The 12,364-nt window shown below is 42.3% G+C and overlaps 2 protein-coding genes across 4 annotated transcripts in view; one reads left to right on the top strand and one right to left on the bottom strand.

Moving 5' to 3' along the window:
* itfg1 (integrin alpha FG-GAP repeat containing 1) overlaps positions 1-1,067 on the bottom strand; it is a 155,991-nt gene extending 154,924 nt beyond the window's left edge. Inside the window, exons 1-3 of the mRNA XM_069690287.1 lie at positions 839-1,067; positions 345-429; positions 67-197 (exon numbers count right to left, since the gene is read on the bottom strand). Of these exons, the coding sequence (XP_069546388.1) occupies positions 67-197; positions 345-429; positions 839-1,016 (394 nt within the window). The 5' untranslated portion in view covers positions 1,017-1,067. The remainder of the gene's footprint in view (positions 1-66; positions 198-344; positions 430-838) is intronic.
* Positions 1,068-1,568: 501 nt separating this feature from the next.
* phkb (phosphorylase kinase, beta) overlaps positions 1,569-12,364 on the top strand; it is a 118,678-nt gene continuing 107,882 nt past the window's right edge. For 2 of the 3 annotated variants that reach the window (XM_069690278.1, XM_069690279.1), the window contains exons 1-2: positions 1,569-1,654; positions 3,739-3,825. In XM_069690278.1, coding sequence (XP_069546379.1) covers positions 1,591-1,654; positions 3,739-3,825 — 151 coding nt within the window. In that variant the 5' untranslated portion in view covers positions 1,569-1,590. Of the gene's footprint in view, positions 1,655-2,561; positions 2,670-3,738; positions 3,826-12,364 lie in introns of all 3 variants that reach the window. The other variant, XM_069690280.1, reaches the window with a different exon arrangement.

The raw sequence follows: 12,364 nt of genomic DNA, 5'->3' as shown, positions 1-12,364 counted from the left end.
AAAAGAATGAGCTAAATCCCTCCTCAGTGTTTTCCACCCGTCTGCAGCACCCATTCAGTTCTGTACCTAAAGTCTGGTTGTGCCCCCAAAAGATGAAAACGTTTTCTCTCTCGGGGGTGACCTGAGCCGTGAGGAGGACGTCCATCTGAGAGTCTCCATCATAGTCTCCAGGGACCACACTGGTGATGATGATGTTGCTGAAACAAGAAGACAGTGGATGAGATAACCTGGCGTGGCGCTCCACATTATCCGTCCTCACAAACATCAGGGAATTAGGACGCGTCATAGATACTGAAACAAATACAATGCAAATAAATGTTAAAAAAAAAAAAAAAGTGCCATACCTGCCTAAAGTACCCTTTGTGATGTTAACTTTGGGCTTGAAGTAAGGTGACTTGGAGTCAGCCAAGAATATCAGCAGTTCAGACTCTGAAACAGGAATAAAACAACACAATTAAAGTACGTTCATTTCCCACTGCAGGACTCCTGAACAAACACCCTGTCCGAGCACAGAGAGCCCAGGTGGACGCGATTCAATTTAGATCATGTACTGGTAAAGTGCCGACGAGCTCACTGAGCACCAGGCTGAAAACACACAACGGGACTGAGCCCCGATGAATGGGTTTCATGTCCACCTGTTTATCTCCTGGACGCTACGACGAGTTCAAACGACCCAGGAGCCAAACGATAGACGCAGGTAAGCCAACAACTTGATCCATAACGCCACTCTTAATCACAACTTAAAACGCCACGTATTTCGAGACAAATGTTCACAATTTTGAGCGAAGCGTCGTGACGCCAACAGGACTCAAAACAAAGTCCCGACGCGTGAACCTACGCTCTCTGATGATGAAGATGTCGGTCTGTTTGTCCGAGTTAAAATCTCCAAACGCCGCCACCATCCCATAATTAGCGGCGCCGAAAAGGTCGGCCGTCACATCCTGAAGAGCAAATGCATTATACTGTCCCCAAGAAAGTAACGCAAAGGCCAAAGTGTTTAGTTTAAGAGGCCACATCTTCCTGCTACCGCAGCCCCACCACAACAACGACGGACTGCAATACGGCACGCTGCTTTACGGCAGCGGGATGAAACGGCAGCTCGGTTTGAATAAGCGACGCGTTACAAGACATGACGTTTTTTTTAAAATTCAGACACATGATATGATATTTTTCTAATATGAGAGAAAAAAAAAGTGGAAGTGGAAAAAAAGAGGGTTTAAAAGTTGTGATGTCAGAATGTTCTTATTTACGTCACTGTCGCGCTGCAGGGTGTCAAGCTAAAGAACGTTAGCAGGGCTAAATCAGAAAAGTAGGAAGTGCACTTTCAAAATAAAGTCATCACGTTAATCGAGCTGGAAAATAACACATATACAGTAAAACCCTCGTACTCATTAGTATAAAGTGAAACTTTACTCAAAGAGTAAGTACGGTTTTACTCAAAGGCGACGTCAACGTTTGCTTTTTATTTTAAATGTTCATAACGACAGCTGATAGAGAAACGAGGTATTTTATTCTGAAGGCAGAAACCGGAAATCCTTTGACTTTCCGGCGATTTTTGTTTTTTTGTTTTGTTGTTGACACTGTGTGAACATGGCGAGCCTGGCAGATGTCGGCTGGAAACTCCTGGAATTCAAAGCCCGATCAAAAAGATCAGGTCTGACTCGTTACTTTGCATGATGTCGTCGAGTGTGACACCATCTTTGGGTGTCTGTTGTGGCTGTTGTTGTTGTTGTTGTTGTTGTTTTTAAAGCCGATGAACGCGGCCTGCAGTTAGACTTGATGTGCCCATTTAATGTGCCCACTGCAGCGCTGGTGCAAGCATGAAAGGTCAGAGGTGTACATGAGCAGTGCACAGCGGCTATTTTAAGAGCTTCTCACCAGGTCTCTGTTGGCTTTTACATCTCAGCCATAGTTAAATGCACTGTGTTTATATAACTGTGTAGTATTAACCAGAGGCCTTGGTGAAGCTCACACACAGTTGTTCTTACTCTGGGAAAGGAACGTGCTCCTTTTATTGAAACTTTAAAGCATATTATATCATGTAAGCATGAAAACATCACAAAAACAATTAGTTATCACCCCATATTGGAAGAAGCCTGTTATTTATAGCGACAGGACTACTGTCTGATAAGAAACACAATGTAAAGAGAGCCCAGAGTAGACATATTCTGATCGTAGAGCAACTAATTTGACTTTTCTATTAGTTATAAAACTTGCAAGGTGCATCTGGTTTCATTTGGCAGCTGTATTAACACAAGAGCATTCAGAAACCTTAGGATTTAGAAGTGGATGTTGGAGCATAAATCAATCATGTACCCTCCTAACTTAGTGATGTAGCTATTCTGAAGTCCTTCTCATAATCACAATACCATCATATGATAATTCATCATAGCGCTGTGTCTTCTTAGGGTTTAAACATCATTCATTCCTAAGCAAAATGCATTGTAATTTTCTGCATGTTGTCCATGATCATCGTCACACCAGGCTTCAATTCACTGTTGATCAATGCACGTCTATAAGCTTACTCTGTGCTACTAACTCCTCCCTGTGAATTGCTGTAGATTTGTGATTTAGCTGAGAGAGAGACGATTGGCCTTAATTGCACCTTTTGAGAATGGCCGGCTCAGTGGCTGCGATTGCCCAGCCTCGTCGGAAAGTTCACCGACTCGGTAAGTATAGGGGCAGCACGTTTGAGGAAAACCGGTGGATAGGTGGACACGAGAAGCTTACGTCATTATACATCTAAATATAATTATTTCACAATCACAGGAAAACATGTTGTGAACTGAAAATCACAAATCACCTCATTATTGCTACTTCATTTCCTGATTTTGAGGAAACCATAGTAAGTGCAAAATAGACCATTACCCATAATGCACTGTACGTTCTTACTGTTCCTGTAGGCTGAACTGTCAGTAGAATCATATCATTCTTCCACGCTACACATCAAAGAGCCAGAAGTGGCACAAAATAAACTTGCGGTATTAATGAAGTGATATCTGTCACGACGACGTTAGTGGTGTGCTTCACTGAAGTTAGTCATGGGATTGTTTAAAACCTGACAGCTCACATTTGTCTGATCTCATGTTAGAAATGAAAATTGGAATATTAGACTTCCTCTATGCTCTTTTAAAGTGTTATCTTTAAAAAGAGATGGATTGGCTTTGTCCCCTGCAACATTTAAGCTGATGGAAATTATGCTAATTTTAGTAAGAATATGAATTTCTTCAGTACCTGTGGTATTGACCCAAGGTCGAAGCCATTAAAATGCAAATCTCAGCAAAGTGAAAAGAGTGAAAATAGCAGAAATCGAGCAGGATGGGGGGGTTCCCCTCAAACTCCTGCGCTCTCAGCTCAGAGGGAAATGTCTGCTCGCGAGTCACATTACAATTTGAAATTTTAGCCGTGGGCCTGGATGTTATTGTGCGTGCTGCGCCCTTTGTCACGCAATGTGCTGCAGTGAAAAACTACCACTTACTGATGGCATGTGTCAGTTGTTTTCTCTGCTGTCTGTTGTTCACTGAACACCTTTTTCTACATATTGGAAAAAATGATTTAATCTCAGTCCAGTTTACTCATGAAGGCATATTAATAATGAAGACGACAAGACTGTGACTGAGATTAATATTCAGGATTTTTTTTTAAAGGTCCATTGACTAGCGTTGCATCAGTTTTGGGAAACATTTGGTGGGTCAGGGTTTGAAACTGTTTGTGTGTAATGGACATGTCCTTCCTCAGGCTCCATCTATGAACCTCTCAAGTTGTCCAATCTCCAGCGGGAGGATGAACCACTTTGGGAGAAGCTGGACCATTACTACAATGCTGGTAAGTAAATATATATTTTATATTGACAAATGCAATGTCATGAAATGAATGGCAGTCAGGGCAGTTTCGGCACATTTTGGTGCTCTAAGTGGCCCTGAGAAGTCTGGTCTTTGATATTTTGTAACAATTATATCACTTCCATGTTATTTTTTAAATTTTTTTTAATTAATTTAACTTTATTCAACTTTACTCAACTTCTAGTTCAGGGGTCTCCAGCCTTTTCTCTTCTTAGAGCTACTTTGTTGAAAATGAAAGTGTTCGAGAGATACTAATGTTTAGTAACATTTATTCACATAGCTGAGCTCCACCCAAACCAGCTGAATAAGCTTATTCTATGTGAACAATAACAAATTAATACTCAACACACACACACAGGCCCGTTGCAGGTTGTAGTTTCTGTCCTCGGATCTCTGTGTGTCTCACTCGGGGGAGCTCAACCTCCATTGCACTGACACGAAGCGAGAGGAGATTGTCCTCTTATTAATTGATCACGTTGATAGCGTTGTTCTCTCGCACAGTTTAAAAAATGAATACATAAAAAAATGCTGAAATTGATCACCAAGTGTACCTGGGCAACCCAAGTAAGTCTCTGCATTGGACTACTGGTAGTTTGGGAGCTACAGATTGAAGACCCCGGTTCTCGTCAGTGCCATGTCATCAACGTCATGAAAACTATCACCTGTTGTGACTTATTCTCGTTTTATCCATATTGATATGAAATATTAAGTTGCTAATATCCCTGCATGATACTTGCAAGTTTCTGAGGCTTTGACTCCACCACATCCACCACTGTCTTTGTCACTTCGGTACTCGGGTATATGTTTTATTTGAGAATTTAATTTGGGGGACCGTTTGCTTCCCACAGTGCACATTTCAGGCCTGCATTTGATTTAGTGGAGCAGTGTGGATATGTTATACTACTGAGTAGTGTTTTCTACAATGTTTTGCATACCGTCTTCCAGTATTTAACCTCAGCATCAAAAACATTCTCACCAAAAGCCGCACCTTCGAGGTGTTGTTAGGTGTCACAGAAACAGATGCAAAACGACCATCTGCTCAAATCGTTCACTGCTACTCGCTGTTGCTTAATGAACTCAAACTGACTGCTGCTTTTATGTATGGTGTCGCATGGTTGGTCACCCACTCCCTGCATGCACTGGGTGAACAGAGTTAGTGGGATGTTTTTGATAGTTGTGTTTCTTGCTGATAACTATTCATTCAAATGCTACAATGGGTCCTGATCTCCATCCTGTGATCCTTTTAATTGCAGGGTATAGATACTTGTTTAATATTGCTTTCTTACGTTAAAATATATGTATAGCTGAATCACAAGCAGGTGTGGTATGTGTGGTCTTTTACTGTCAAGTTGGAGGGTAAAACTTGTGTTCCAGGAATATGTGTCTTTTTTTTCACTCCTAAAACACGTGGCCCACTAAAAGCAGGGCAGCACTGTTGAGCTAATGTATGCGGCAGTAAAGTCTGCAGTTGTTTTATCATTGCCAATATTGTCAAATTGCAGCCTTGGGTACAGTGATTACATCTTGCAGACATATAGGATTGTTCCCTGGCTGGGAAGATAAAAGGAAGCTGTGGGAGTTCCTAAGTGTTACAGATGCAAAAACATGGACCCAGCGTGCACCTGGGTAAAAAACAGCAGTACCACAATGTGGAAAAACTCTGTTACAAGTGACCTCCACTAAACATATGGTGTTGTGAAATCAGAGAGGAACTATTGGCATGAAAATAGTACTCATTATGCAGAATAGCCATTATTATACACTCAGCAGCCACTTCATCAGGTACACTTTGCAAATGCTTGGTTAGACCCCCTTTTGCCTTCAGAACTGCCTTAATTATTTGTGGCATCGAATAAATCACTCGTTGCAGGACTTCACAAAGGTGCTTTGTTAGATTGAGATCTGCTGACTGTGGAGGCCACTTGAGTTCCCTTGCTGCATTAGGCATTAGGCATTAGGAAATGGTTACACTTTGGTTATAAAGGGATGGACATTTTCGGCAACAATGCTCAGGTAGGCTGTGTGCGTTCAAGTGATACTCAGTTTGTACTAAAGGGCCCAAAGTTTGTCAAGAAAACATCCCCACACTCTCTCTTCTGCATACCTTAGTTGGGTTTGAGTGACTGTTGCCTTTTTATCAGGTCAAACCAGCCATTCTTCTCTGTCCTCTACCATCAACTAAACAATAGTTTTTTTTCTCTGTGAACTCTAATGATGGTTGTGGGTGGAAATCACAGCAGATCAGCAGTTTGTGAAATCAAACCAACCCGTCTGGCACCAAGAACCATAGAAGAAGTATTTTAAGTCACCTTTCTTCCCCATTCTGATGCTTGGTTTGAACTTCAGCAGATCCTCTTGACCATGTCTACATGCTTACTATCTGCCACATGATTGGCTGGTCAGATATTTGCTTTAACGAGCAGTTGAATGGACGTACCTAATGAATTGGCCCGTGAGCTCATAATATATTAGTGCATTATGATTTGTGACGCTTTAATGTGTAAGCACCTCTAATGTTGTAAAGGTGAACCCAATTTCAATCGCTTTAACTACTGATGGGTAGATTGACATTGCATAATATATCAGAACGTATTAGTTGATTATATTTTGTATTATATGTTTCATCTTCTAATAACTAATAAATACACATGAGCAACTAATGAGTAAACATATATTAGTAGAAAAGATACCATAATGTCTCACTTATACATGCAAATGTTTCTGTGAATGAAGGAATACAATAAAGTAATGCCTTCATTTACCAAAGCTGATCTCAGATCAGTTCTCTGAAACTTACTAGTGGTTACTAAGGACTTAGGAAGGACACAAACGCTGATGGATAGGCGGTGCAGCCCAGTCCAGGTGATAATTGGAGGGTGTGTGATCAGTTAAGGAGGCTCCAGCCTCACTGCAGGAGAGATAAATACACATTAGTACTGATTACTGAATTACCTGCAGCTGGGAGAGTAGCACTGTGGCAGCCGGCGGTGCCTCCCAGCTCACACACAGGAACCTCAACACACTGCCACACACCTTAACGTCCTTGAGTTCAGGACTCACTCATGTCCTCCCTTTGGATGTAAGTACTGCTGTAGACGTGAAGGTTCAATTTGAAGAAGTTTGCATTTGGCGTGAACTATTGCTGTCACAAATGCTCCGGCGACGCGGCCGTCAGGCTGGCAGAAGGTTAAACAGCCAATTCCGAAATGTTCAGAAATGGAGATCTGCGGGTTAAATGAAAGATTTGGTATATTATAAAATGCAGGAAACTAATAGCATAATGTTCCTTCCTTTCCATGTAGGTGCGCTGCAAATGATAACAAGCCACTATGCACCATAGCAAAGCCCTGGCACTGAAACAACTAAAGTGAATGCAGCTGTAAATGAATGCTATTTGTTACACGTGTTTGACAAGTCATGCTGCGTTCAAATGCAACTCGTGAGCTCGTGGTTACAACATGGGAAGTCGTGTGCACTGTATCCTTGTGGTCAATTAGCTTATCAAAAAATGAACTCCCACGGCCCCTGCCATTTCCGTAAACGTCACAAACACGTCACAAGTTGTGAACTCGAGGCTTATTGAAAATGTTTACGTTGTGAATACCACATGAGGGGGCCGTTTATATGGACTCTTCTCGTAAATACGAGCCAATTTGAACACGGCAACAGGGTGTTTGCTGTGATGGCGTCTGTGTCCACCAGAAATCAAACCGTTTGGAGCCTCGATCAGAGACGGGACACGTGACACAAAATAACTCAGGTCACATTACTGAATTATTTGTCCACCCAAGTATATTATGTTTATCGAAGCCAAATGTGGAACTACAGTCAAGTGTTTCTTTTATGTTTGTTTTCCCTCATAATGACAGACTGGATTCACCCTCCTTTTCATTTTACAGTGAAATCAATCGATATAAAGGCAGAGAGCCACAGAGAGAAAAGGCAGAACTCACCACTTCATCGAAGCAGATAGAGTCGGGTTTAGTGTGCACAAGGCAGGATCATGTGCTGCCTCTGGCTGTGTGTGGCTATTAGAGTCTGGTAATACAGCTCAGGATGCTGTCCCCGAGGATCAGCGCTGGTGTTGCCACTGTGAACATAAGCTGGGCTTTTTTCTGTTGCTCTTGTTGAAATATCCAAAACTTACTGTGCAACACAACAGATAAATCTTGACGCTCTCTTAGAAGGAATGTTGGAGCATTTAGGGCATTCACACTTTTATGCTGTTTGTGTTTCGGTTCAAGACCAATGACGTGTGCCCATGCATGTTTGTTCTGATTTCCCCGCTGTTATCTAGTTGTAGAAATACGAGAAGTGCTTCTCTACCGATGACATTTAGGGGACTACAGATCATCCAGCACTGATCTTGAACTAAGAGCTATTCAAAGATGACCTACATTAACATGTTTTTCTGCTGGAATTTGGCATAAAGTGACTTTAAACTAGGCTGCAGCATTTCCTGCAGCATTTGTAGTGGCAGCTTTGCCTAAGAAGGAGGATCACCTCTACTCGTGTCAGAAGAAACCATTACATGTGTACGAAGGTGGATGGAAAAGTTCAGAGACTGCTCCTGTTGCACGTGAACGGAGGGCAGCACCGTGACGTGCACGGAGCAGAGGAAAGCTGTAACCTTCGTAATTAAGTATCGCAAGTTACGTCACTTTATCAAAATCAGCACCTGCGTTACATGCGTTTTTGTAACCACTGGTACATGCAGATTTGCAGTGTCAGCAAAGGGCGCATGTCGAATTCTGTGTCTTGAAATCGGCAACACAGACCCTTGAAATGCTTCAGAAAGTCTACAACAGTGAAGCCACGAGGCCGGGTGAGGTGTTTTAGTGACGGTCATGTTTAAGAGGGCAGAATGTCACTGTCCAAGACCAAAGAAGGCACATCAGCTGAGGAGCACAACCAGGTGGTTTGTCTTTGGCCTTCACAGTGTTGTGCACCATGAATTTGTCCCCCAGACTCAGACTGTCAACATCGACTTCTACTGTGACGGTTGGAGGCATCTGAGGGAAAACATTGGGCGCAAACATACTGAACTGCGGTGCAATGGCACTTTGGTTCTCCAACAAGACAACGCACCCAAAAATGTGACCCAAAATTTGATGTGCGCTCTCTGCTCAAGTTGCAGGTCCACTGAGAAATCACAGGCAGAGCCATGATCACAAAAATGTGTGTAAGTCAGGTGCTCATGTTGTTCAAGCACAGTAATTGGGAATACTTGCTTACAAAGGTTATAGTTGTTCTGTGCTCTGTACACGTCACGGTTCTGCACACTGTTCATGCACAACAAGAGCAGTTTGTTAACTTTTTGATTACCCCTCAAAAGGAATACATAAAACTTTGGAGAAAACCAGCAGAGATGCTTTTTTGATTCGATCATGAAGCGATGTAACAGGACATCACTTTGTGTGTGGTTACAGGTTCAACGAAGCACAGTTCTCACCCAACCACACCTATCAGTGATGCGGAGTGTGGTCAGAGCATAGACTTCATATGAAAATGGATGTAAGGCTTGAAGTAGATGTTAGAGTACAATACCACTGCTGGCCACGAGGGGTTGGCCTCCCAAAAACCCTCGCTGCAAAAGACTTCCATTTGGTAGAAGTGTTAACTTCTCTCTGAAGTACCAAGTCAAGAAAGTCACTGTGGTGTCATTAGCTGAATGCAGTCCTTCAGATCAGTGCTCTCGTGGTCCCTCTGAAAATAGTTCCATAATAGATGAGATATTGGGCCTCAAACAAAGCTATGTTTGTGGGTTTGTCTGATTTGTTTGACATCCCTCAGGTGCAGCCAGGTTTTTGGTGTAAGTGTGCGTCGTGTGCTCGAGTTGTCATTCAGATCCACTACTTGTTCCTCCCCAGCTCGTCTGAATATGATCACTTCTGGCTCCAAAAACGTAAAATGACAACGGGCAAAATGCCAGATTGGAGGCTTTAAAACGATAGTTCACAAACCAATGGGTGGGTTGCCCCTTTGGTCAAAGCTAGTCATAAAAAAAAGCAGTAAAACGCTGCTTTTCGGCCTGGTGTTAAGTCAGTCTTTAATGTTAGATATTGAATAGCTTGACTTGTAGCAGCAGCTTCATTTTGAGTGCATCAGCGACCTGACACAGCTAAATTAAAGAAGAGCTCAGCCTCATCTTATAGACGCACGCATCACAGTATGGTGCCAAACTGAGAGGCAGTTTTCATAGATCGTGATATGTGATTGAAAGGTCTAACACACTCATTCATTTGCTGCAGCTCCTCCAAGTCCTGCGCATTATTGACACCCACCCAGCCTCGGCTTCTTTAGTTCCCTCTGCTGTCTTTTTCTTGCTCCATCTTGCACTGACTGGACTGGTGGCAACTGATCGCTGGATATTAAACAGTTACTGGGCTGACAACTCTAAACAAGTTGTTAACTGAATCCAAATGAAGTGAAGTCACTCCCAGAGAAGCTCAGAGCTGCAAAGCCTACAGAAGTGAATCATATGTTGGCAGGAGCTTGATGCTAAAAGCACTCAGTATGAAGGCACCGCAGATCAGACATGTATCTGTTTGCCTGTATTTTACTTTCCAAATACATTGTAACATAGCATGATGGAACATATACTCATCCTTTTATTGCACAAAATCATTTAATGCTGACTGACGGATGTGATATTGAAGTCACACTATCCCATATTAAAAATGTTATGAAAAACATAACCTCGACAGAGACTACAAGACAGATTTGGGTTTAGGATTTGGCTCAGGCGATGGATTCAGTTATAAGACTGTATAAACTACAGCTTTTCCCAGAAGTAAGCTGAAATATATTTGTGTGTCTCAAACAGAGGGAAAAAAAGGTTGCCGCCCTTTAAACCAAGTGTGGATTGAGGGATTGTTAATGCATCCTGTGTAAAAGCGTGTGTTCAGGGCATGATGCACCGTTTTCTCACATGAACCCACTTCTGACAGGTATGACACAGCCCATTGGTCAGCCCAGATGAAGACAGGGCAGCTTGTATGTGTGTGTGTGTGGCTTTGTGTGCCGTCGGTGTATGGTCGGTGGGTTTCCATTAGGTCGCTGCATGCGTATGCGTGTTCAGAAAATGACAGAAGACAATAAACAGAGCTTGGCATGCAACAGGTGTAGCTCTCGGTTGGAACTGATTTGCTGCTATCGGAGAGCGCAGCGTTGCCTCCAGCATCAGCTCCGTTGTAACCCCATAGATTTACAGAGAAAAGCCTCCGCCAGATTGCAGTATGTCGAAAAACGCAGCGTTGAACATTGAGCTTGTTTAATTGTTGTGTTGGGTGGCGGCTGGAAGCGCTTGTCCAATTCTGGCGAGGAACAAAGCCAACATTGTTATCGCCGGCACCCAGACCCGCCTGCCAATATACCTGCTTTCTTTCAGTTTGGTGGAGGAAGAGTAGTGGAGAGGGGTGAGGTTGGGGTGACAATGACAAATCAAACCAGTTACATTTCCCCTCCTTCCTCTTTCTTTGTTGTTTTGTTGCACAGCCGCCCCCAGCTCAGGCGAAGGCAGCGGTATTAAGCATACGCCGCTGTTGTGAATGCGGGCTTGTTTTCCATTATCAAGAGAAGAATGCCAGGGGAAGGTTTACATTCATCTCCCATAGTTCATCACTCCATCATCTCTTTTTCTCCCCTCCTCTTTTGGTCTCTAACCGCCCTGTGGTTTCTTATTTATGTGTCAATGTAGCCACACTCTACTGACTCAGCCTGCATGCTGTTAATACTGGAGGCAGACCGTACTATCGCTCTGCCATCCATACTTGTTTTTATACTCTTAATGGGCATTCTGAAAAAAAAACACAAGCTTATTCTTCACTTTGATTTTAGTTTTTGATTATATTTTTATATATTGTTTTTTGTTTTGTTATTTTCAGCTTCTGACACTTCCTTATCTGCCTCTTTTTCTTTTTTAGCCGATTCAGGTCAGTCCAAGTCTGTCATAGTTCAGGGACGTTATTTCTTAAAAAACACACATCTGTCATCAAGGCTGGCATTATGTGAGATTTTGTTTAGATACAGTAGCACGTCTGTATACAGTCCCTAACTAATAATGAGAATGAACTATTGGATTGGATTTTAACAGTCATGAATTAATTCAGAAATACACAGCAAAATGCAAACTATCATCATGGAAAACGGCAAAGGTTTTGATACTGTCGTAAAAAGCATTTATTCTTAGAAATGCATGAAGGCTTAATTCACTATTAATTTACCCCGCTGTGTTCAGGAGTGCTTTAAAATGCTTCCTATAATGCCTTTTACTGATGCTTGGTTCTCGTGATGCAACATGACTTGGTTGCTATATTTTCGGTCGCGTCTGCCAACATGCAGTGCAAATGGCAGTCGCTATGTGGAAAATAAATCAAAGTAATAGAGCTACATTAATAAGATATTTATATCAAATAAACAGTACATGTGCTGTTAAAGTATGCATTTAGATAATTAGTAAAACAGGATAATTTGACACGGTTTTGGCAATGGACTGGGATTGTAATGATTTGTATTTAGCT

This window comes from Brachyistius frenatus, unplaced genomic scaffold (genome assembly GCF_029030835.1).
Source record: "Brachyistius frenatus isolate BFR_SWC_R1_liver_20210118 unplaced genomic scaffold, ASM2903083v1 Contig_9, whole genome shotgun sequence".
Lineage (NCBI taxonomy): Eukaryota > Metazoa > Chordata > Actinopteri > Embiotocidae > Brachyistius > Brachyistius frenatus.
The sequence above is the reverse complement of the archived record's forward strand: the minus strand, read 5'-3'. Positions and strand labels throughout refer to the sequence as shown.